We start from the raw sequence: 27,241 nt of genomic DNA, 5'->3' as shown, positions 1-27,241 counted from the left end.
AACAACCTAATGGTTTGAAACACATCAAACACTTTTAAATCCATAAGTTTGTAATTTTATATATATAAACTTTTTTGAATGTTTGAAATGTTTCTTAATAATAATGCAAAAAAATTAGGCGGTTAGTACAATGCCTTGCACATAAAAGACATAAATTGGACTTCTTATCTTTTTATTATCACAGCCTGAAAGTAGCTAGCACCTTTCTATAACTCATTTTTTTCATGCTTTCATGTTAAAAAGTTTATTTTCCATTGATAAAAACTTGCGATTCAAGGGAAACTGTTGAATTATCTTATTCCTCTTGGTTCTCATTTTTTAAAAGGGAACAAATGAAAATTGATAATTAATAAACTTATTTTTCTCAGCTTCAAGTTACCTGAAGAAAATCATTGCAACATAGTGATTTTATATGTTGCATATCTTGCAAGATATATGTTTATATGTTTTTATATCTTGCCATCAACCACATTGCTTTTGTCTTTTGTGTTTAATACAAAACTGCTTTACTCCACATTTTGAAATGTTTTCATCTTTCTCATAAAAAGAGGGAGGCACATAACATATTACGAATTTTCATTGAGAAGTGCTAGACCGTGTGAAAAACCTCATGGGGTTAATTTTCTGTTTTTTGCTTTTCCCATGCTAGGCTGATTGAATGTGTCCCATGACTTAGTTCAGCCTCAAAACATGGCACTGGATCAATCAGTAGGTTTGACACAACTTCAGTTGCTCTGATATAGGATTCATGAAAAAGGAGTCATATTCATGAGATATTTTAGCTGATAAAAGAGAAAAATAAAAGTGTTTGTGTCCTTGCTATGTTTTCCCAAGGGGAAAGGGAAGAAAGGGGTGTTGGTGGGATAAAAAAGAGTCAAGGGAGTGGGGGCCATGTTTCTTGAATGCAGGAATCTTAAGGTCTGCCTTTTGACTTCAAGATTAAGCTTTGTTCCCATCGTAGTATGGGTTTCCAGATTGGGACGCCCAGGTCCCTTCATATAAATATATTCTTCTAAACCTCTGCTTTTTTCAATTGGGTTACTGTGTTCTATTTTAGTACACTTCTCACTTACTCTATAATCTAAAAGAGAGACTTTGATACCAGAGCTAAATTAAAGAAGAGACCTTGCTTGTTTTTAGATAAAGTGAGAGCCATCAGCCTTCTTGAGAACATCATGTTCTGATTGATAGATTTTCTCACTGGCTCTTTTCTCTCAACTTCCCCTTGGTAGAGGACCTCATCAACTTTCCTTTTCTGTTTTGTTTTCCATCCATCTCAGTGAAGGAAGATGGCTCCACGAAGGCTGACCCTATTGCCCATCTCACCTTCTCACTCTTTTCTGTCCCTTTCAAAATCAAAAACAAGTTCTTCCCCTCCCGCTTCCTTATTCACTCATACTTCTATTGGTTCTCAGTCATCAAATGTGTGCACTGATTGTTCCTTTCTTGGGAACACAGAACAGAACAAAAATGTTTTTACCTTGTGACCTTCTCCAGCCACTATTCTATTCCCCTCACATTATTGATTCTTAAACTACGAGAATAATCTGGACCCAATGCCTCTGTTTCCTTACTGCCTTCTGAATCCTGGCTTCCTCTTGACCATTTCATGTCGAATAAAATTGTACAGGTGACCAGGTACCTAATCACCGCATTTAGTGGCTCAGACTCTGTCCTCATTCCCCACGTCTGCGTGACAGATTTGATCTGTGTTCCTCACACATCCTTTGTGAACTCTCCCTCCAAGATCTACTTGACACTGGGAAATCCTTGATACCTTCAAACATTTTCAACCATTAATTCTCTGTTGCACTGGCTGCTCTATTTTTCTCTACTTGTATACTTTTCTTTCTAAAACTTTCCAGAATATTGGGGCTGTAGGAGGCTACTATATAGTATCACTTGATTCTACTGCATAATTTTGAACCAAGTGAAAAACTGAACATGGGAGATCAGCAATTGGATATTAACTGTTTCTATAGATCCATGGCCAAAAAGGGATGCTAATATTCTGTGTCTCTCCACTTATCCTAAGCTCAGAGCTTGAAGGAATCTATTCAAGGAACCAAATTGGCTTTGTAGGGCAGACATACTTACCCAGAATTGTTGCTTCCCACAAAAAGGGGGAAATGAATCTCCAGATCTTTCAGGCTTTAAATAGATAAGATTTACCCAGTGGAAAAATGTGAACCAGTGAATGTCACTGCACTCCCAGTCAGATAAATCACTGCTCCCTCTTGGGGAGAAATGATTAAGACCCATCATGAGTGTTACTCTAGTGCAGGTTTTTCCATAAGGAAATACGGAACTATATATACACACAGTGTGAGGTATTCTTCATTCCTATGTTAATCATCATCTTTATGTAGATAATTCTGTCTCTGAGTTTGATGTATGCCTAACTTTACAATGTGAAACTTACTCACCTGCCTCTACCCCATGTTCTTCTCCATTATAGCCAATGGCAATACCACTCCCAGTCATCCAGACAAAAATCTTTGGCATCATCTTTAATTCATCAATCTCCTTTCTTCCTATTGCTTTTCTTTCAAAATGTCTCTCGTACTCATCCTTTCTCTTCCTACCTGTACTTCTACCACTCTCTTCTACTCCTTATTTATCATCCATGCATTCAACAACTATTTATTAAGTACATACCAGGTGCTAGGAAATTTTTCAGGCAGTGGAGATATAAAAGAAAGGTAAACCATTGATTCAGCCCTCATGGGGCTGAGAAGAGCACACAAAGGTTTTTATCCATTTTCTTTTGATTCAGTTATCAGAACATACAACATCTGCTAAAGCTGAAGCCCACAGTCTTAGAAATTTTTCTTTCATTGCACTCCCAGTCTGCACATCATTAGTACAATTCAGATGGAAATCCTGTAGAGATGCAATATTGCTAACAGACTGCACTTTCCCAGAAAATTTGACCTCCCAAATTTGATTTATTTAACATATTTGCATTTTAATTGATTTTTCTGAAAGGGTAATCTCATCAAGATGGGCTGCTGTGGTTCTACTGAGTAATTCACAATTTTCAGCTCATTTATATGTATTTATTAATGTGCAGTATGAATATTTGCACAATGCACAGGCACATATGGATTATGTCCACCAGAAATGCACATTTAAAAATTTCAAAGGCTGAGCATTTGGTATCTTGGTTACCTTACAGATGTTCCTCCTCTAGTTTAATATACTCCATTGAGTCAGTCTCCCAGTTTTAAGGTTAATAATAAGTAACACTTCTGTGGTACCCTACAATTTACAGTACACACTTTTCTCACACATTAACTCATTTAATAACATGTCTGACATCTTGGGAAAGCTCAATAACCTTTTGAAGCTACAGAAGAACAATTTAAAGGGCCAGTCCTCCTCCAGCCTCTGTCACTAACCTTCAGTGATGCAAGTTCCTAAGTCAATCCTGACTAAGCTGTTACATTTAGGTATGGCACATGGACATGGTCAGTGGACGTGGCCAGAGAAATTCTGATATGACCAGATTAAATTCTGGCACTCTCTCCTTCCACCAGCCCCAGCCTCCTTTCAACTCCATTTTCTAGGCTCAATTGGCACAAAGTGTTTTTTCCAATGTCTCTTTCCTAGTTCTCTAGTTCTTCATGGGAATTGGTATGCTTTTCCTTTATCATTGGGACAGGGTGCCTATTTCTGCCAGCTGCTACCATGAGAAGGAGCTCTGGCAGAAGAACCCCATCTACATTCTTCTCAGATATTGGATAGGATGTTTACATTAATACGCTGAATTCTCGTCTGAAATGTTCACAATATTCCTTAGGATATATATATATGTACATATATATAAGCATATATATTCCAAAAGACTGTTGCAGGTACGTATCAGTCTTCGTTATTTCTAAACATCATATTTTATCATCTTTCAAATACGCTAAGTCATAATTTATACCTTTCTGTATGAGATTAAAAACTCTCACAAAACATGTCACCTTTATGTGTAAGAACAAAAGTATAAAGATATCAAAAGTTTTATTAGTATGGTGATGTCTTTCTTATAATTTTCCACACTTCAAATATTTCCTTTTTAATTTTTTATTGATGCTTTGTGTACAGTTCAATGAATTATAACCTATGTATATTTCAGATCATTGTCACAACAGTTGGGATGCAGAACAGCTCTATCACCCAAAGAACTCCCTTGTGCTATTTCTTTATAGTCACCCACACACCCACTCCTAGTCTGTGGAAACCACTGATCAGTACTCTATCACTGTAGATGTGTTTTCTCCAGAATGACATAAAAATCGAATTGTACAGTATATAACCTTTTGAAACTGGCTTCCTTCACTCAGCATAAAGCCTCTGAGGTTCACCCAAGTTATGGAGTTTTATTCCTTTGTGTTGTTGTGTAGTATTCCTTAATATGGATATACCACAGCTTGTTTATCTATTCAAGCATATCTTTTAATATATTTATATTAAATATAAATGGTATTTGTAGAATTGGTACAACATATTAAAAACTGTCAATATGATGCAATAGAAATTTCTTGGGAACCAGCCAGATCTAGGTTCAAACACCAGTTCTGCTACTTATTAATCGTGGGCCAGTAGGAAAGTATCTCTGAGATTCAGATTTGGCAAAGTGGGAGGTAATGGTACTTAATATTCCAGGGTTCTAGAAATAACTACATACAATTGAAACATGTGAAGTGTCTGGCACATAGTAAATAGTCAAACGTGTCTGTATTACCTCCCATCTGCCACTAAGTTAAGGTAGCATAGTATATATGTTTAGAAATTTTTGTCTTCCTGATTTTCAGGTGTGGAAACTCATAATATTGACCTTAGTGTAATGTTTTGTGAGCAGATGGGAGGTAATCTATTCTTACTATGCCTGTACAGACCTTTGCAGAGCATAAATTCTTAATAAACATGTCTCTAAACAAACACAAACCATTAGTTTGCATGCTTTTCTAGTACAAGGTTATCTTATGGAATAATTTTCTAGAGGACCGGAATCTGGTAAACTTGTTTTGAGCAGCACCAGCAGAAATGGGGATCCACGTAGTCTGATGAGATATATAACAGATGCATATTTTATCTGCTCCTCATCATGCAGTCATACAGAGCCAGCTGGAGAGAAGGGGGCAATATTTAAATACAAAGGAGGCTTGGGTGATTCAGACAGCATTGGTAAAGCCCTCTGATGAAGCTGATTTCTAAGCACTCTTATCTCACTTGATACTGGACTCCATTACCTGTCAGTAATTGATTTGCTGCAATTCCTGGAGCGTAGCATCTGGCTTCCTTATCAATATGAGCAAGAAGCAGCAATTAAATTTCTGACCCAAAGGTAAAAAATATGTGTGTGCTTAGCCCAAACTCCCCATATTTTATGCATTTTATGCTTCCGGCTGTACAACTGAGTAAGACTGTCCTTCAGATACCAACATTTATCGTCTGAAAATCATGTTGAGGAGGGTTTCAGAGCAGTTGTATTGCCAAGTAAATCGTTAAAGTTATGTACCATTGAATCAATTTTAACTCATGTTTTCTGACTTTTACAATGAGGTAATAAAAATTTACTTGGTCTCAAACTTAACTTTAAAGAGTTCAACTGAAAATCCATCAGACTGGGAGGCACAGACATCATTAAACAGTGAGTAAATATAACGTATTTTTTCTTAATGTTATAATTTATGAAATAATCACATGGATATTTCAGCAATCAAGCTTATTTGTATTGACCTTGTATAGGCTGATCCACTTGAAGTTGCCAATTTCATACGGTTCAACCTAATGAAGCATTCTAATATATTGAATTGGGAGAGCAATTATGTCCTCTCACCACTAATATATTGAAGCTCTAACCTCCAATGTGACTGTATTTGGAGATAGAGCCTCTAAAAGGGAGATAACTAAGGTTAAATGAGGTCGTAAGGCTGGGACCCTAATCTGCTAGGATTGGTGTCTTTGTGAGAAGAGGAAGAGCTACCTCTCCATGCAAGGGCAGAGGAAAGGCCACACGAAGATACAGTGAGAAGGCACTGTCTACAAACCAGATAGAGAGGTTTCACAAAAAAAACAACCCTGATGGCGCCTTGATCTTGAACTTCCAGCCTCCAGAAATATAAAAACAAAAATTTCTGTTGTTTAAAGCCACCCAGTCTATGGTATTTTGTTATGGCCACCCAGGCAGACTGATATAGGTGTCAATCCCCAATCCTCCCCAAATTTTCACTCCTGGTTCAGTAGCTAAGCTGGATTATCCAATATTAAAAGGACATAGGGCATCTACTCCTCAAGCCTATGGTCTCATCTCCAGGTCCACTAAACACTAAAATGAAAACTCTGTGTCACTTCAGAGCAGCTTATGTTTTATACTCCTGTAGAATTACAAATAGGTATCTTGATTAGTAAAAACCTGATTTACTCAAACTGGACTCCACATAGACTGGGACCCTCAATTAAGTGGTAGTATTCTGCATACTACTTTTTGGAAGACTGATGTTGTCATGTCTCTTCAGTAAATGGAGTGGGGGGAGTGTAGTTTTAAGAATCAGAGATTCTTAGAACTATTTTAGGATATAGTAGTCACTCAATAAACAGTATTGTGGTTTCAAATAAATAAAAATATATTTCAGGCATTTTTTTTCGCAAAATGTCCAGAGTTTATCCTACCATCAGCACTTACAAAAATCAATCTCCTACATCTAGAATCACTACAATAATAAACAGTAAGAGCTGAGCTTCAAAATAATGACCCCTATGTCAGATCCTCAAAGAAAAATGTAGTACATTCAGCACAATTTGATTACTAATTTAAGAGTTCTGACAAAAAACGTTAGAGGGTTTCTATTAATAAAAGCAGTAGTTCCCCAGGATACCCTATTTCATGAGCCTTTCTGAAGTTAATTAAGATTTTACTATTCTTGTTCTTCTATTTTTATTGGACATCTGTATGAGACAAAAGAAGTATTAAAGCAAGTCATCAGTAAGTGGAAAACAAGGTAAAATATTTTATCCTTATCAAGTACATTAAAGACACCATTACACATTGAAGCATTGATTATAATAACATACTTGATAAATAACGAAATATGATTAATCATACCTGACTTAATAACAAAGGGCGATAATCACAAGAGTAACAAAACAATATGCACAGTGATGTTTCTCTTCCAAATACTTCCCCCACTTTCCTTCAAAGTGATACAATCTATAAATACTTATACTTTAATGGTAACTTTTCTGCTACTTACTAGCTTCCAATTCAGCAATTAAGACATTATTTCTTTACTTGACCAAAAAATTACTTTCCATGCTTATAGGTGTAAACTTGTAGGTGGAAAAAGCTCAGTAATTTATGAACACATTCAAGAATGAAGAAATTTAGGGCAGAAATTCATCATGCCAGAAGCCTTTGTGCTCTCACTAAAATAGCATTCCAAAAATCATCTGATTTTAAACTAATAGTACTAATAGTGGATCATGGTCCATGTATGAACATAAGGAACCATTTTGAGTGTCTGATTTCTGTCGTATCTTTGCTTCAACCATTACCTAGTGCATTGAAGGACAACCAAACAAATGCTGATTGGCATTCACAAGCTGTATCTTTGACAAAGGACCTGCAGCTGCCATCAGCATAGTTGGCACCACATGCTCCATATCGCTGCTAAAGAAACTGTTTCTCAAAGTGTTAGCAGGATTTGTGATTTTGTTTAGTAGGATGGTTCTCATTTATCATAGCTCACATAATGACTTTCAGGTGTCTTCAAGTAACATGAAGTTACAAAGACAGTTCAGCAGAATTTTATGCCGGCACTTTTCCAAATGGATCAATAAAAGTTTTGCTGATCCAGCAGTGGCAGGATTAATTATACCAGAAGAGTAACAATAATCGTAATGATCACTTATTGTCGTGAATGGCCAAGGTTCTATATCACATCTTGGTGAAGTAGGCAACATTATCCTCATTTTAGGACACTACAGAAATTAAAATGACTTGGCCAAGGTCCCTCAGTTATGAATCTACAGAGTAAAGATATGAAGTCAGTTCTGTAGCATCCCCAGTCCTCAGGCTTACCCATCATACTTAATTGACACACTCTTATGTTCTTATCCTTAACAATTGTTTAAAGGTATTCTTAGGGAACTTGAATATTTTGAAACTTCTCCTGATGTTATGGATCCATAGATTTATACTTAACAAAATAATTTTTTTTATCACTGAAACATATGGTAAACAATTCAATATTCACAGACATAGCAACAGAGCAGGAAGCAATTAATCTGAGCTTTGGGGAACTGAAACTCAGTGCTGGGGAGAAAATCCAGGACCCACTCAGATAAGGTATTCTCTCCTCCTAATTAGAATGCTTTCTAGTGTAGATTTGTCCAGTGCTTTAATATTTATGATATATTTTATAAATATAAGCCATTCGATGTCTTTGTAAAGATTCACTAACCCTGTTTTACAGATGAGCAGACTGAGATTCAGAGAGGCTAAGTCATTGTCACGGCCACACAGTTTAAGTATTAGCAACATGTCCCAATTAACTTTCACTAACTTAATAATTTAAATTTTTAATTTTAATATAGGATAATAACAATAATTTTAAATGATAGCATGTTAGTTAAGTTTTTCTGTTCTTCCCCTGCCTTAATATTTAATAAATTTGGGTTCTTTTACCTGGTCCATCAATTTCACACCTATACCTTCAGTGAAATATAACTAGGTTTTCTAATAACATATGTGCTTCGTTTGTGATAACTGTTTTGAAAGTGAAAATTTTAAATACTGGAAATATAGAAGAATAGAATAGCTGTAATACAGTCACAGAGTAAGGCACTTTAAAGATATCTTAGTGGTTCTAGAGGAAGATAAGTACCACTTATTCAGGTCAGAAGCATCTGGCCTTTGAGATAAACATCCCATTACAGCTGGAACCTCAAAGGCAGACATACAAATTACTATTCTAGCTGTTTTTTTCCCTGTTTTCTTGAGAAAGCAGTTACCTCCTAAATCAAGCACTGAAAATCATCCTGTGAGGAAGCAGTATGCTATGACACCCAAAATAAAGAGGTCAAAGGTGTAATCCCAAATGCTCCTATCTCTCTTTAGTTTTCGTATGAGGATGTTGTCTCTTTGAGTTTGTATGAATGTGTTTAAGCACAACATTTCTTTAGTTAACCAGTCCTACATCTTATTTCTTATTCAAGCTTCAGGAGTGTTCTCTATATCAAATTGTTTGGAAGTTAGTAAACTAGTGCAATTGTTCATTTTCTAGATCCAGGTCAATAAAGATCTGTTGAGATATTGTCTTTTGCAGTTCAATAAGTATTAGAATGAATTACTTATTCTGAACACAGCTATCTGGCCTATAAAAAGCCTTTTTTTTTCCAAACCTATTCCCATGAGGTCTTCTACCAATATATATGTCAATATTTAACGTTCCTCATTAGTACAAAGTCCTGTAACTTGTCACACATGTGAATCTCCTTAAACATCTCTAGTGCAGGTTCAGCATTATGAATACGGATTTTTGTTGTTGTTTTTAAAAGAAGGACTCTATTCTTCTTTTGGAGAGCTTCCCTAGTCCATTTACGTAAAGCCTTCTGAATTCACACCTTACCATCTCATCTATGAACTGAAAGTAATGTTACTTATCTCACCATCTCAGCTATGCACTGAAAGTAGTTATTTATCTCTGTTTTTGCACATGGAATGAGAAAATTTCAGGAAAATGCCTGGGTTTACCTCTCAGTTACCTGAAACACATGGAAACCATTGTTTATAATTCCATATCTCCTTTGGTCCTTGGAAATGCTCAGGCATCTCTGCCAAAAACATTCTGTCTATAAACTAATGAGGTCCAAATCCCTGAACCTGAGCAGAGAATCTCAATCTGGCTCTCGGTTTTCATAGATTTGTTGTACGGAACCCAACTGGTCATAATCCTGAGGAGCCAGGTCCGTCTCCTGTTCCATTTTAGCAGGCACGTTAGGTTCTCAAACTTAAAGAAGAAGAATACATTCAGTCATCTAGCTATCCACAAATATTCAATGCTTGGCTTCCCAAGGATTATTCAAATGGTCTTTGCACTTGCTACCGACCTAAAGGTCCCCTCCGCCTTGCCTTTTTGTACATTTGTCTTCTATCTATAGAAGAAAAGTTATAAACCATACAGATAAGGACTACATCTTTCTTTGCCAGCCTAGCACCTTACTAGTTCTTACTGGAGCATGAGTATTGGGGTGGGTAGATGGGAGGTATTGGAACTGATAAATGATTCCCCCAAGATCTGACCCAGTATTTATCATGGTTCACGTTTTATAGGTGGAGAAACATGGTGGGATGGAGTGGTTGTTAAGTCATGCACAGATAAATACAATATGAATCACTGGAAGTTGGAAAATAAAAGAGTTATAAATACCGCACTTTTGACCTACATTATTCACTTTGGTAGGAGCTGAGATGGGGAGAATTTGGACAGGACAGTGTTTTGTTAAGAAAGACTAACGGCTACAATACATTTGAAAGCACAATGATACGCCTAAGAATTAAATTAAATTAAGAATTTGGGCAAGATTCCAAAAGATTAAATATGAGTAGTGCTTTTTTTAATCTAGAAACAGACAGTTAAATTAAGAATTGAGGCAGGGTTCCAAAGGATTCTTTGAAGCTGAAAATACGTATTTTGGAAAAGAATTAGCTTACATGATTCACAAGAAAATAAAATGAAGAAACGCCCTAAATAAGTACCTTCTTTGGTACTTATTTGGTACAAAGCCCAGAGGTAAGAAAATTTAGTTCATTTTGTCCTCAAAGAAGCTCAGGCTCAGGAAAGTAAAGTAACCAGCCCAAAGGCATATTGCTCATGCCCCTTCATCCACCTCACACCATTTCTATGTATAACCAAGCTGTTCAAATATTCATGGAAATTTCATTTAATGTTGGTATCTTTATAATGCGAGTTAAGATTATTAACCTTGAATTTCAGCATTGGATGGTTAGTCAACCATGAGTCAGTCAACAACACTTTTTGACCATCTAACATGAACAAATCATGGGGATATTGAGAATTCTGAAGGAAAATAATATCTTATTCTTGAGGTGGATACCATCTGAAAGAGAAGACAGAATGTGCACAAATCTACAGAAAAATATATACAGAAATATGGATACACCCAGAATCATTTTGTAAGCAATAAAAAGAGAAGGAAGTGACTGGTGATGGGTGTTAGAATGACCTGGGTTAAGGCAGGCTAGATACATGTATGACTAAAGGTTAAACTTTACAGAATTTAAACACGATGTGCCAGACATAATGAAATGAGCATCAATAATCCTCATACCAACCTCGTAAAGTACGTACGAGTATCATCCCAATTTTACCGGTGATGAAACCAAGGCAGGAAGAGGTTAAGCATTTTGCCCAGGTTCCCAGAACTGGTAAGTGGCGGGGCTGAGATTTGAACTGAGGCAGTACCAGAGTCGTTGCTCATACATTGCCCTATGTGCCAAATAAGTATACAGGCTAGGTTTATCTGGGGACATAAAGATTGGGATTCCCTAACCTTGATGTAAATTTTATACGTGAAAACACTTCCCTGTTGTTCTTAGAGGAGTAAGTTCCTTAATTCATTCAAAGATTAAATATCTACAGTATAGCATACACTGCTCACACTGGGGACAGAGCAGTGAACAGGACAGACGAGGACCCGGCTTTGTTACACGAACAGCACCAGGCACACATAACACCAGAACAGTGCATTACAGTTCATTTTAATTTCAAAGGTAATGCACGTTTTCATCAGTTTGAATACATTACCTACATTAGACTCTCCTTAATCCAAAGTTACATTTTAAAACTACCCTTTTAAATTAACACCATTCTTCCAAAAATTCTATTAAACAGGATTTAGAACCAGATTTGCAGTTTAAACACCATTACAGTATTAGAATGATTTTCTGAACGTAGCACTAGACCATGTATCTTTGTAGTAGTTATATTTTCATCGTATGATAAGTCTTGCTTGTCCATTTAGGAACAGTTTGCTCCCACTGCCCCAAATTGCTTATTACATAGGTTTTTCGGTGTTGTTTTCCTGGTAAGCACTAAGTAGTTATTAAATGATGTCTGTAATAACATGGAGGGTAAAATAATTCTACATTAAAGAAAGTCACACTGCCATTATTATCTCATCCCTAAACCACCAATCATTTGCCAAATTTAAAAGGCCTTTTTTAGCTTAAAAGTGTTTTTTCCTGATGATAAAGGCCCACCTCTAAAAATCATCAGGCTACAACCCATTAACATGAATATTCTACAAATCTCCTAAGGTAATTCCACGTTGTAATGAGAAGGGCAGGGCTCTAGGAGTATTTTCATCCCCTCGCCTTGCATACAGGCTTCCTACCTGCTCTCCGGAGTGAAAGGTAAGCAGTGTCAGGTTCCACTAAGCTCCACCCCTCCCCAAGCCTCCTCAGTCCGCTGCCTAATCTTGCAGGCAGGGGCCCATATGGCATCACGAAACGGGCTCCTTACATACATGCAGTTGCACAGCTACTTACATACCCACGCACACGCGTGCATGCCCAACGTATGGGTGTGTTTTGTATGCCTGTGGTGTGAGCCCTGTGTCTCCCTCTCCTTTCACTTGACCCCTGGGGAATCCCGGCAGTACCTGGGAACTCAGGGAATAGCGAGGTGAGGCAAATGGCCCTTTTCCCTTCCCTAGGGGCTGCCACTGCTGGGTCCCAGGAATCTGCAGTGCCTCGTCTCACAAGCAGCTAATAAAGGGAAACTGAGAAGATGAGCCAGAGGAGACTACGTGAACGAGGAAGGGGCCGTTGTACAAGACATGATGCTTCGGGAGCTCCCGAGCTATGATTTCTGTTTTTACATACAAAGCCCTAGGAACTGGGGGGGGGGAGGGGCGGGGAAGCAAAGAAACTCAGAATCTAAAATCCTCTGGGATGATGTTTCTCATTGCTCCTAGAAACCCGCGCTGCGCGTGTGTCCTGCACGGGGTTAAGGAATCCAAACAGGCGCCGGCTGAAAGTCGCTGCGCGGAATCGGCACTTGGCGCTTTACGGGGTTGCGCTCCGAAGACGCGTCCGCGCACCATTTTCCCAGGCGTTGCGCGGGTTTCCTAAACCACCCAGCTGCTGCCTCAGAAGGGAGTTTCTAGAAGCTCCTTCTCTACTGTCTCCCCTCCCCCCTTTTTGGTTTTTACCCCTGCGAGAAGCTTCGCCAGCTCCACTGCGTCCGCCCTCCGAGGGGTACAGGTGCCGCTGTCCCAGCCGCCGCCGCCCGGTCCGCCCCTCCTCCGGGCGGGCCTGGGGGCTCGGCCCGGCGCGGCTGCATCGCGAACGGTCTCTCGCCTGGCCGCGGCCCGCCGCCTGGGACTCCCCGCCCTCCCGCGCGACCCCGCGCCTGGGCGGGCGGTGCTTGCGGCGGGCAGGGGGCGGGGAGGGGAGCGGGGGTTCGTCCGGGGGTAGCCGCCTCCTCCGCAGCCCGCCGGCGCCTCGAAACCCGGACCTGCTTCCGCCTCTTCCTCCGGCGGCTCCATCCTGCCTCCCGCGCCTCGTCCTCCCGCCGCCCCCGCCGCCGCGCCCCCGGTGGCTGCCTCGGCGGACCCGGGAGGGGGCCCGTCCGCCGCCCGCTCGGCTTGGCCCGGCCCGGGAGGCGTGCATGCCCCGGCTGCCCGCGGCGCTCACCAGCAGCATGCTCTATTTCCAGATGGTGATCATGGCAGGGACGGTGATGCTGGCGTACTACTTCGAATACACGGACACGTTCACTGTGAACGTGCAGGGCTTCTTCTGCCACGACAGCGCCTACCGCAAGCCCTACCCGGGCCCGGAGGACAGCAGCGCCGTGCCCCCCGTGCTCCTCTACTCGCTGGCCGCCGGGGTCCCCGTGCTCGTGGTAAGCCCGGGGGGTGCCCGCCCTCGCCCCGACTGCCCTTTTCCGCCCCTCGCCTTCAGGGTTGAGGCCCCGCCGAGGTCGGGGCGCGGCAGCCTTTGCCTTCTAAGTTCCTCCAAGTTGGCGGCAGCCCCTTCCCCAGAGGACATTCTTCTAGGGCGCGTCGGGGTGGGTGCGAAGGAAGCCCCCAGCTCTCCCCACCTGCCACCCCCGCACCCCCGCTACCCCCCGCGGTAGCTGCACCTTAGCGTGACACGGAGGGGGATGGGAGGGAAGGGGGCTGTAGACGGTAATGGGTGGGAGTCGGGGCTGGGGAGGAGGTGAGTTATCCGGTTGAATCTTGACTTCATCTACTCTGTGGCCTTGCTCCGCTGGCCGCCACCTCTCACATTGCGACTGGAAGACGAGCAGCAGCGGGGCCAGCGGGAGGGAGACGGCGATCAACTGCTGGGGTGTGGAAGGGACTTCTGCTTCCAGAGTCGGGGCGCAAATTCCCTTTTTACCGCCTCCTTCCCTTTCGAAAGGAAGTGCCATTTAGACTAAGCTGACCAGGGAACAAATACCAAAAAAAGAATATGAGACCTCCTAAATGAAGAGGCTCCAGCAGCAGTGCTTGCTGAAAAGCAGGAGCTGTGCCTAAATTACAAGATTTATTTAAACGGTCTTCCATTCCCTGGGCGGCTTAAGTCCTTTTCTCATAGAGCTTTTCTGAGAATGCCTTTTGGATTTATGAACTGTGTGTGTGTGTGTCTATACGGGCACATGCACACATATATATACACAGATATACATATGTAATTATTAGAATGATAATCGTATAATAATTTACGTATGTGAATGTGGTACAAAGTTATAGGTAGGAGAATTGGTGGTGTTTTTTCAGAAAACAATTATTATGGTTCCTTTAATACTGTCAAAGTATTGGAGGTTCCCTTCCTGTGGTACAGGTCATCTGTCTCTCTCTCTCTCTCTTTCTCTCTCTCTCAACAGATAACTAATAGGAAATTAAAAATGAAGAGGGAAAGGAAAGGGACTTTTTTCCCAGTGGTTGAATGTGTAAATTGCAATAATGAATGTTAAGAATATCTGTTTTATCTGTTAGGTTTGGATATTCATGTTTTCTTTGATTTTAGAGGAAATGAGTTAATAATTTACAAAATAATGAAAAGTTCCTAACACACATAATGGAATTCCACAAACCAAGGAACTTCTTGATAACTTCAAAGTAACTTTATCACAGGTACTGTGATAGTTGACTTCAAATACGGCTCCAGCATACTGGTTTGAAAAGTGTTAGACCTTGCACCAGAAAATGTTTTGTTTTGTTTTTTTTCAGTTGTAATTTGCTAAAATATGTCAGAAACCCCAAATCCAGCTTCATGTTTGTGTTCTCTCTCCTCTATTTGGAAAGCTGTAAGAGAAAAAAATAAATTGGTCATTCTTGGGCCCTTTTGCTTTCTGCAGATGTTGGGTTTCCAGACACATGTTTTCTAGGAGACTGAATAGCTCAGGGATTTTTCAAGGATTTTTTTTTTTTTTTTTTTCTTTTAAGAAAAAAACCTGTTACTTTCAGGACACTGGTTTGGGTACAGCCATAATCAGTAATGTCTAACTCATCCCTTGGTGATTACCATTCTGTGTCTTATTTAAATGAGATAGCACTTTTCAGGTCCTAACCATCCATCCATGGTGGCAGGTGCCATTTAGAGACATAACATATTTGCCCAAAGAATTTGATTATTCTCCACTTAGGGGGAACCACAGAGGGGAAAGGGAATTAATTAGTCATTATTGAGCGCCTGCTTTGTGCTGGGCACTGAATAGTCATGGCCACATATACTTCTCAGAGCATCCCTTCCAGGAGATAGTCTCTCCAGTTAACATTTGAGGACCCTGAGGATCAGATAATAAACTAGAAGCACCTGAAAACAGAAATGGTGGGTGTGGTGTTTGATGCCTGTGAGACTGATGCCAAATGCCATACTGCTTGTCCTACTTCCAAAAAATATGTTCTCTGAAACAAGATGAGAAAGGCTGCTTGGGTGGGGATCTAGAATATTCTTGAGAGATTTTAAAAGGGAGGATCCAACTTGATTTCCATGTTTTGATTTTCAGTTCATTAGTTACAAGAGAGAGAATTTGGGAGTCAGTCTAAAGAGAAGGAAATGTTGGATATTCAGGCTAGCTGTGCTGCTGGCCTTTGTTTCCGCTTCTGCTCTTCCCAATATTACACTCTCATAATGTGAAAGTTTGGGAACAGTAATGGCAGCCCTGCTTTTCCATTCTTCTCAAGAACACTGGCCTAGCACAGTCACTTTGCATGAAAACAATATTATTAATAATAATGTTAGTAGTATCCATCATTTGTTGGGTTATATACCCTATACCTATCTAATACTTGCATTATCTATGAAAGCAGTTATTATTACTGTCACCTACCCTTTGGGAAAACTGAGGTTTAGGAAGGTTAAGTAACTTGCCCGAGGACCAAGGCTAAAAACATTGCACCCAGAATTTTAATCCTACTGTGTCAAGCTCCCAAACCTGTGCCTTTTCTATTACAATATGCAAATTCAGCTTACTCATAAATCATTCTTCTAAATAAATGCCTCAAATGGTCTCTTTCCCCATCTTTTACATTTCTTGGACTGTAGTGATACAGATTCTTCATTATATATATTTTTAATCTTCAAAACTCATTCTAATCCTTAAAGTTAATTTTGAAAAGTAGCTCTCCTCACTGCCACAATCTGTGGTTTTGTTTCAAATTTGCCAAATTCATTTATCTAAAAATTAAAAGCAAAATATTCTTTAAATAGTGTTGATTTGGGGCACAGGTTTGGAGTCTGACAAGTTTGGATTCAGATTCAAAGTGCATCCTGCTGTTATGGTAAGAGTTGGGGATTCTGCTTGCTGTGTAACCTTGAACAACTAATTTAAAGCTCCTTAATCCTTAATTTTCTAAGTCACAGGATTTTGAATATTAAATGAGATATAATATATAAATATCATCCTTGGCCCATAGTTGATACTCCATAAGAGATCACTATTTCATTAACACTATTAGTAAAATAGTAATTCAGTAAATGCTTATTGAATTCCTGTGTTGCAAGCACCATATCAGCCAGAGTAGTGGTTATAAAGGTCATTTCAGAAGTAAACCATGGTCACTAATCCTTAAGAGTTTACAAGCTAATTTGGGAAATTAGGTAATCATGCCAAAAGTCATAATGTAAATCACCATAATAAAACTTATATGCATATATTTACATATATATATACCGCAAAGACCTCTGGTGGTTCAAAGAGGACAAGATCATTTTTATTTGGAGAGGAGGAGAAAGGCTTCATGAAGAAAAGAGTGGCTTTTGAGATGTGACTTGAAGGAGAGGCTGAAATGGAGTTTGAGTCAGGACATCACAGAAGCAGCAGTGTGAACATGAGTGACTACTTGGTAGGAGAAAATGCAGTCTGTACTCTTGAAACAGCGGTTGGTCTGTCTTGTTTCTAAGAGTGGTGTGTGGGGAATGCAGGGGTATATGGCAGAAGAGGAAGACTAGGGTCTCATTGCTGAGTCCTGGGATGTCAGGCTGAGTTTTTCTCCATTTATTGGGAATGAAGTAGGGACTTGTCTGATGGGTGGTGTTTTAGGACATTTTGGGGACAGTAGTGTAGGGCTCTTCTATTATTAAAATATCTGTGTAAGATGATTTTACACTCTTCATCCCCGAGTCTATTTTGTGTTGTGAAATATTATTATTTTAATTGTGTTTTCAGAAAACACCTGTAATTTGGGCTCATTTACAAAGATGTCATGGTTTATAAACTCTTTGAAAACAGGTACTGTTCAGTTTGATCTGTATGCATTTACCAAAGCACCACCTACAGAATTTACAGATATAAATTTAATTAGTGATCTTTGTTTTTCATTGATTCATTCATTTAAAAGACCTGGTGATGACAATGGTTTCTGCCCCCCAAATTTGGATACAGTGGCCACTAGCCCCTATTGTTCCTTAGATCTCTGAGCAACACAGATTATTTGAAGGAGACAAAGTTAGACCGTCCCTCTTCATAGAGTCAGAATCAAGACAGAGAAGACCAGCACTGAGTGGGGCAGGTCTGAGGGTTAGGGAGCATCTCTGATTGTTTATGCCTGCATCCCCAGGAAGCTCCCTCTGGGTCCCTAGACTCTGAGGCATGGAGCTACTGCCGCTATACCAAGGATGTTGCATCACTAACTGTGGTGGAAGTAGATGGTGACAGAAAGGCATCTTATATCCAGAGCTCCATCTTGTTAAATCAAAGCCTAAAGCTCTCCCATAGACCTCTCCTTCCTTGAACCTTGCCTTGGGTGCCCACTACTATCTCCACCCATCTCCACTCCTGGAATCCTATGAGTATAAAATGAGTTGACATATTTAAGTACCAGAGTAGTGCCCAGCTGAATATGTGTTAGCTACTGTTAATCCTCCCAAGGTTGGGATAATTAATCAAGACAACCTATCTAAGGCACCTAGCAAAATACCTCTGTTAGTGGGTTCCAGGGCTGATAAAATATTTGAGGTGGACAGAAGCCACCTAGTTCGATCCATCACCCACAAAAATTGGGGAGTCTGAATAGCAAGAACAGTAAAACTCAATTAGAACTCTGTTCTTCCAGTCAAGTCAGTGATTTCTGCCTTTGACGACTCCTCCATTTCTTCAGTGGGCTAACACTAGCTAATATTTCCTATGTACCAGACACTGTGTAATGTACATTTAATGTGTTACTTCATTTAATGCTCACCGTGATAGTACTGTCTTTAAACGTAGGCACTATCATTAAGCCCACTTTATAAATGAGAAATAGGATGTTTAGTGAGATTAGATGTCAGACTTGTATTAATTTTTTTCAGTCCATTAGTATAATTAATCTTCACAATAAACTTATGAAGGAGACTTGGATGTAAAAAGGTGAGATGACCAGTCCAGAGTCCCACAATGACAGTGCTAGAATCGTCAAAGCCTGTGCATTTAGTTCTTTTGTTATGTACCTTTATCCTTACACATTAAACAAATCTTTAAAGATATTTTGTCATAAGGATTCAATACTAGAAGGGTCAAATTTTTCTCAAAACTATTATCTTCAATTTCATTTTTTTCTGGTTTGATGGGAAACTTTGTGTTCTGGTGTAGACAGTGGTGTCAATGTGTAGTGTAGGAAATTGTTTTGTTTCCTATTAAGCTTGAAATGTTGTGGAGAGGTTGGTGGCAGCGGGAGGGATTCAGAGATATTTCTGTTGTTCTGATCTGCAGCCGAGTTTCTTATCTCTGTGGCACACATTGGCACAGTGCTTCAGGCACCTGCTTTTCTGTGGAACCACCCTCTGGTTCTAGACCTGCAAACTGCAGTGCACGGAGAGCTGAGGGGACCTCTGTTTCTAAGACATGTTTCTTTTTTGTTTTGTTTTTTTTTTAACATATTTATTGGAGTATAATTGCTTTACAATGGTGTGTTAGTTTCTGCTTTATAACAAAGTGAATCAGTTATACATATACATATGTCCCCATATCTCTTCCCTCTCGCGTCTCCCTCCCTCCCACCCTCCCTATCCCACCCCTCTAGGTGGTCACAAAGCACCGAGCTGATCTCCCTGTGCTATGCGGCTGCTTCCCACTAGCTATCTATTTTACATTTGGTAGTGTATATATGTCCATGACACTCTCTCACCCTATCACATCTCACTCCTCCCCCTCCCCATATCCTCAAGTCCATTCTCTAGTAGGTCTGTGTCTTTATTCCCATCTTGCCCCCTAAGACATGTTTCTTAAAATGGGACCTAGCACTAGATTTGAGGGGGGGAGGGCAGTGAACACACTGAAATTGTATTATAAAATACCGTATGTACATATGTATGTATGTGTGTGTGTATGTACGCATTTTTCTAGTAAGAGCCTCCATGGCTTTATCGGATTGTCAGAAATGCCCAAGATTCCTAAAAGTTAAGAACTACTCTTTGAGGATTTATGGATCTGTTTAAACTCCTCCTTATGTCTCTTAGGCCCTTGCTTTACTTAGATATTCTCATTCATATTCATTCATTCATGTTCACCCTCCCTCTTTCCCTTCTCCTCCCTGCATTCCTTTGATGGTGTCTCTTTTTTCATTCATCCCATCCCCTTTGCATACTGATTAGGAGATTGTGATGGGGGTAGGGGGTAGCAAAGGCCCAGGAACCTTAAACCAGCTTGCGTTTCCTTTCCCTTTCCTTCTCCCTGCCTCTCCCCCTCCCTTCTGCCTCTTCTTCTCCCACTCCCCTTCTTCCTTTGCCTCTCCCCTTCTCCCCCTCCCCCTCCATCCCCTGTCACTCATTATCCCTGTTGCTTCTCTGCACCAGTTACCTTATCTGAAAAATGTTGACTTATTCCTTCCTGCCTTTCCTACCTTTTGGAACTGTTCTTGAGAATCAAACGGATGTAAATGCACCTTGGAGACAATAAGTCACTTCATGCATATGAGGAAAACATAATGTGAGCAGATTACATGGGTTGTGTAGCTGCTTGTTCATTGGAGATGGTTAGACTGCTTATAGCATGACTTTGTCAGCCTAATACACTTACTCTGTGGAGCAGAAAAACGGAAAAGGTTTTTATACTTCTTTTCTTATTTTCTTGTAGAAAGAAGAACAAAAATAAAAAGACAACAGTATGAAATGGCCTAACTAATTATTACAGACTATTACTCCAATACTCAATGCTGTTTTTCAAAATGTTTCAATAAGCTCTTACTGTCAAGATTATTATAAAGAATCATCCCATTTGTGTAATTTGAAAGAAATAATGTTTCCAGGGAGCAATGTTGATACCATCTGTTAAGTGTGCATTGTATCATATTCATTTTTAAATTTGTACTGTTCCCAAAAGTCATTATTTGTAAAAGTTTGGAATGATGATAATGCATCTACTATGTGCTAGGCACAGTGCTATTACTTGACTTGTATAATGAGGGAGGCGTATTCACTGCCCTTCAAGAGTTCAAACACTATGCATGAAATTATTTCTCCAAGCCTCAGCTTTCTTGTCTGTAAACTGAGATGATACTTAACATTATCTTTTAAGAATTAAATATAAACATGCATTAAGTGATAGCTACTCTTTTAACATAAATGCCAATAACATTTATTGGTGCTACGCAGCAAAGGGACATCAGGTGTCCTTAATCATTTCTGTTGAATGGATGTGGTAAACCATTTACCCTTCACATTAACTATTTCAGGTACGATGTGTGGTAACTAACACATCTAGGGAGCTTAACGCAATTCCTCCACTGGGTAAATGCCACATCTAGGATCTGAATCCATTACTTCAAATCCGATGCTCCCTTGGCTACCTGCCATTGCCCACTGATTTGATTCATAGCCTGAATGGTGGCATTCCTAGAAGGCAGAGGAGAGTTCAAGCATATTGATTATGCATCACTGTGCTCTTTACAGCATCCTTATGCTTGTAAACGTATAGGCTCAGTTACAACCAGACATGAAAAGGGGAATTTAAAATCTGTGTTCAATATGTATACGTATAGCTGATTCACTTTGCTGCACACCTGAAACTAACACAACATTGTAAATTAACTATACTCCAATAAAAATTAAAAAAATAAAATCTGTGTTCAAAGACAAAACTTCATTGGTTCCTAAGACCAGTGGAATAGCCCATAGACCTTGCTTCTCCCAGCTCAACATTCCCATCCATACAGTTCGAGGAGGCAAGTTCTGATGTCAGAGATCTTAACCTATAGTTAGGAAGAGCTTTTAAACAGACTTTGGAAAATCGTAAGACTATCATTTTGATGGGAGATATTGTAAAATATGTGAAATGGAGTTCTATATTCAGTACTATTTAAACTGTTTCTGAGAATGCCAGTTTTCACTCAGCCAGGCTACTTACTTTTTTAGTCTTATTATGACAGATGTAGTTTGAGAACCACTGTCAGTAAAATCACCATTTTTTTTGTAAAAACAGAATCCTAGAGATTTTTTTTCCAGATAAGGTGCGTTTAAAACTTTAAAGACAGTCTTGGTGGACGTTTCTCACTGAGAGAACATGTGTGAGTGGAAGGTGTGTGTGTGTGTATATGTGTTTTTGGTATTTAATACATTTGTAATTTTTTGTATGAACTCATTTTTATCTCCCTTGCTTCTAACCTTTATAGTGCTCCCCCACCCTTCCCCTCAGGAAAAAGAATATTTCTGAAACATTTTGCTGTATCCTTTCAGATCTAGCACCAACTCCTCTAAGTAGATCCTTTTTCCCAGATGAGGTAGCTGCATTCTCCTCTATGATTCCTTTGTGGCTTTAGCACATTATGGCATTAAAATAATCTTATATTGTGCTTTATGTTGTATTTAATTTTATTCATGTTTCCATCACTAGACTTGAGCATCTCAAAATCAGGGTTTTGTAATCTGACTCATCACGCGCAACTCTTTGGTTATTTTTGGTGGATAAATTATCCAGGGACTAATCGAAGTTTGTGATGATGAGGTTATAATGACTGAATTCTGCTGAGCACACAGTTACTTAATAACCATTCATTAAAATAGGCAAAATATTCCATACAGCCTATTCTGTACGTTTAATGAATTGGCAGCTCTCTGTCCTTTGACGCGTTTTAAGTGTATAAACCCTGTATAAAAGGTTCAGCATAGCCAAGGTGTGATTCTGTGTCCTCAGACTGACATGCTTCAAGCAGAAACCTTCCTATCCATTGAGAACAAGTCACTGGGGTATGGGTTACAGGCCTCCCTGGAGTCTTATACCCCGATCATTCAAGGGTAGGAAGTATTTCCAAACTATTTTAGTCAATCCAGTTCAGTAGCTTGAATTTCACCAATTAAGGGTCCATTTTAGCACTTACCATGCTAACTAAAAGTCACTACTTTCATCAGTAAAAAATCATTTTATATCTACAATGCTAATTTAGTTGTTAATTAACATATGATAGCAAAAAAGACTTACAGCAGCCTCTTTGGAGTGTGACCTTTCTGATAAAATGCTTGTGACTCTCGGGATTTCCTCCCTCCCTCCCTTCCTCATTCCTTCTTTCCCTGAGCAGACATTTGTTGAGTACCTTCCATGTGTAGCATACCTTGAAAATAAGGCTTACAGAAGTTACTTGACTTGCTCCAAATCCCAAAACCAGAATTAGAGCCCATCTTCCCCTTTTCCAAATCTTTCAAAGCAGTGTCAGGAAGTAAAACACTCCTGAAATCATGGGGCGGTTAAATACAAATGTAGTCCTGACATATCTGCATATTACCAAAATAACTTACGGCATTTCTTCTCTAAGGATTTGTGTTGATATACTGCTATGTTGAGGAAATCGTGTATTGTGTTTCTAGCATAATGATCCCTTTTTTGAAAGGGTGCTCTCAGTAGTGCCAGTAGAAACTGTACTTTTCTATTGAGATTTTTAATCGAGATTTCAGATTTAGCTTTTTCTCACACTGGGGTGCACAGAAGTACTCTTGACACTGAGAAGCATCTTGTATTTCCAGAGATCTCATCAAAGCAGAATGCCATGTTCTCCGAAACAGCAAGATTGAGCAGTCTTGGATAAAGGCAGTGCACCTGGGGCCTCATCTTGTAATTTAAAATGAGCTCCTGACATTTCCAGTCAAAAAACAAAACACTATCTTTGGGTTGGTGGCAATGACCTCTTCCTTCACACGTGCCTTTCCAGTGTGGGGTTTACTCAGTTACTAAAATGAATGAAGAGACTTAGTCAAAACTACGTGACACCCCTTTTGGTCTTTCACAAAGAGACCTTTGTTTCTTCTTCTTGCTGGCTCCATCACGTGGTTCCTTGTGGGGTCTCCTTTTCCTTTTTCCTGGGGCTCAGTCTAGAATACAGATAGAGGAATCCAGTAGACACTTTATTCAAGCCACACTGTCAGGCTTTTTCTGCCACTCCATTTTTGGAAAAGATTTGTGAATCCACTGTGAGAGAGATTATGCTTCTTTGTAGCTGGGACTTTTTAGTCATGAAAGAGGCCTTAGAGATCATTTAGTTTCATCTCTTAATTTCCAAATGAATGGCCAGAGAGATTAAATGACTTGCCCAAGGCCATGCAGCTAATGAGAAATTACACCAATTGCTGACATATATGGGCACTTGGTATACATCAGTCCTTCTTGTACTTTACACATATTAACTAATTTAATCCTCACAGCATTAGAGGTAGGCACTATTGTTATCTCAATTTACAGATGAGAACACTGAGGCACAGGAAGATGAAGCAACTAGCCCATGACCCCACAGCAAGGAAATGACATACCTGGGCAGAATGTCTCCATATGAGCTTTTGATAACACAGAGATGGTTCTCTTCTCCAGTACCAAATTTTTTGTCATCTCCTGGAGAGGTTAAGGCCGCCTGCAGCAAATCGTTCTGCATAGCAGTGTTAGTTGGGAGATAGAGATGAAGAGTATGTGATTATTATGATAGCTTTTTCCTTATGACTTTATAGTGCTGATTGAAAACATTTTCCTGAATATTGTATTTACAATTAGCACTTAATCTGTGATAGTGAAGACATAGTAACAGATAAGGAAAAAGAGCATTTAATTCCTAAATCACTTGGTTCTATGATGCCTTCTTTTATGTTGCTGACATCAAATCTTTTCAGACAAAAAGTAAAACTACATTTGAAACTTGCCACAAGTGGATATAACAAAAACCTAACCTTTTTTTTTTTTTTTTTTAATTTATTTATGTTTGGCTGTGCTGGGTCTTCGTTTCTTTGTGAGGGCTTTCTCTAGTTGCGGCAAGTGGGGGCCACTCTTCATCGCGGTGCGCGGGCCTCTCACTGTCGTGGCCTCTTTTTGCGGAGCACAGGCTCCAGACGCGCAGGCTCAGTAGCTGTGGCTCATGGGCCCAGTTGCTCCGCGGCATGTGGGATCCTCCCAGACCAGGGCTCGAACCCGTGTCCCCTGCATTGGCAGGCAGATTCTCAACCACTGCGCCACCAGGGAAGCCCCAAACCTAACCATTTTTAATATGCAGACGTTTAAGTTCTTTTTTATTAAATTTAAAACTGCGGGAATTTAATTAGGGAGTTGATTACACAGGTGATGGGAAAGTTGAGAAGCTGAACAGGAAATGGTGAGACCACCCAGAGTTTATGCAATAGCAGAAAGCCACTACTACAACTGCCAAGGCTGGAGAGATGAAGGAAGGAGATGGGGTTATCAGAGCTTGGGGCAGAAGTTGGAACCTAAAATGATGTTATTTCACAGGAGCTAAAAGTATGGAGGAGAGCTCTTGTTAGAGGTGTTGCCTGAGGAGGGAGGAAAGAAGTGATGAAGAAATACCGATTTTGCCTTCTTCTGCCTTTCAATCTCCCATCCATACCTCCCAGACTTTAAGTTCTTTTAATGTGATTTTTACGTAACACAATAAAATTATCACACTACATATAATTGGTATATAGCCTATCTACTGCATTCAAGACATAGTTATTACGTTTGGCATACTAGTTTGACATAAGTTTGGCAACTAGTTAGAGGCATGGAAAAGCTATTGGTATAAATATATTTCAGGAAAAAGAATAGACATTTATATATTTACATGTTTTGAAGTCTTCTCTTTTTTTTGAAGGAACTCAGAGACATTCTCAAAACTTGGTCCAATCCTGTGGTGCCATTTCCTGCGAAACAGCAGTGACCTGAGAAAGCGCAGCTCTCTGCTTTCTGTAATTCTCTCTGCTTTCTGTAATTCTCTCTGCTGTCTCCATCTGTTAAATGATCTCTATTCTTTAATTTGGGCAACTTCAGTCATACCTCTTTCATAACTCTTTCCTTGATGTGTCTAGTCAATAGCAATCTATCTTTCCTATAAACTCCTTTTTTCTTTTAATATAAGTCTTTCCCCTTATATACTTTCCATAAAACAGGAGTAGTTGCAGGTATGGGATGGGGAGCTGGAGAGAAAGCAAGACAAAAGAAAAGGATCAAGTAGTAATAATGTACTCTATAATGGAAATAGTGAATGCAGAGAATTGGTAATAAATTTTGTATTCGCAGGTTTCATGATAATCTGAAATTAAAATAAATAAATAAAAGGAGCAGTGACTCACTGGACTCACAGGCTGGTGACCTGAGCTGTCCTCCTTGCTCTGCTGCTTTCTACCTTTGAGACCTTGAGAAAGTCAAGTAGCGTTCCCGCCTCTGTATCATTAGATAATTGGTTTGAAAGGGTTTGAACCTCACCCAGGGCAGAAAACTGACTCATGGCCCCCGGAGCAGCTCTTTCTGTGCATGAAACAAGTCTGACAATTAGGACGCTCTGTATTACAATGAAAGTCTGTCTCCCTGTCTTCTGCTCAGTGGTCTCTCTCACCTTTTGAAGCCATCTGGAACCCCCTAGATGGTTTCTCTCTGACTCTTCCTTTCTTGAGACTTAAAGTCTTCATCTTGACATAGCATGGATTTGAGTCCATTTTACCCTTTTGGCCACTCACATCTGACTTCACTTCGGATGTCCTATGTTTTTAAGGTGTGGCACCAGCACTGAATGATGTGTCTCAGGTGTACTTTCACCCCTCGCAAATAGAGCAGGAATTTTACATACAGTTTTTTTCTTAATGCATTAGCCTTGGGATCAATATCCAGTCACCTTGTGGTTATCTCATCTGTAAAGGGAGTAGCTTAAACTTTCCGTCAAGTAGGCAGAAGCACTGTATGATGATGTACCCTGTTCTGCTCCCATGGCCCCAACAGACATTGCTAAGAGACTGTGGCATTTTCTCACCAGCTGAGACTGATCTGGGCTTTCAGTCCTTAAGACAGAACTCCAGGCAACCTCTCGTAACTGTATTTGCCCTCTTGCAATCAAATGACTATTAAAATGCTTCAATTGTTTGTAGCATGTACAATGTAGTATACTGCATGGCTATGCATTATAGTTAATTACATTTAAATACTATGGCCGTCAAAAGATTATAAATGCTTATAGAACAGCAAATATGTCTCGTATATCTTTGACTCTTGCTCATCACATAATGCCTAACAGAGTGCCTTTCAAATAGTAGATATAAGTAATTATTTGTGTATTTTAGAAGAGAATTAGAGAAGCATAAATTAAAATTATTTATAATTTTACCCGTTCACAGATACTTAAATCGTAAAGACCAAATTATTTTTCCGAAACCCATCTTTAATATTTCACTTTATTTGCCAGTGATCCCTGATTTCAAATATTTCCCCCATGTACACGCACTTCATTTTTTTCATTTACTTAAAGTTATGTAGAATGTAGTTCAAAATAAATCTTATTT

The 27,241-nt window shown here is 39.6% G+C and overlaps 1 protein-coding gene across 1 annotated transcript in view; it reads left to right on the top strand.

The window, feature by feature from the left end:
* The first annotated feature begins 13,688 nt into the window (after positions 1-13,688).
* The window catches only part of PLPPR5 (phospholipid phosphatase related 5), a 125,050-nt gene continuing 111,497 nt past the window's right edge, over positions 13,689-27,241 (top strand). The window contains exon 1 of the mRNA XM_059900389.1: positions 13,689-13,925. Within this exon, the coding sequence (XP_059756372.1) occupies positions 13,689-13,925 (237 nt within the window). The remainder of the gene's footprint in view (positions 13,926-27,241) is intronic.

Source organism: Balaenoptera ricei, chromosome 1 (genome assembly GCF_028023285.1).
Source record: "Balaenoptera ricei isolate mBalRic1 chromosome 1, mBalRic1.hap2, whole genome shotgun sequence".
NCBI classification, from domain to species: Eukaryota; Metazoa; Chordata; class Mammalia; order Artiodactyla; family Balaenopteridae; genus Balaenoptera; species Balaenoptera ricei.
The sequence above is the reverse complement of the archived record's forward strand: the minus strand, read 5'-3'. Positions and strand labels throughout refer to the sequence as shown.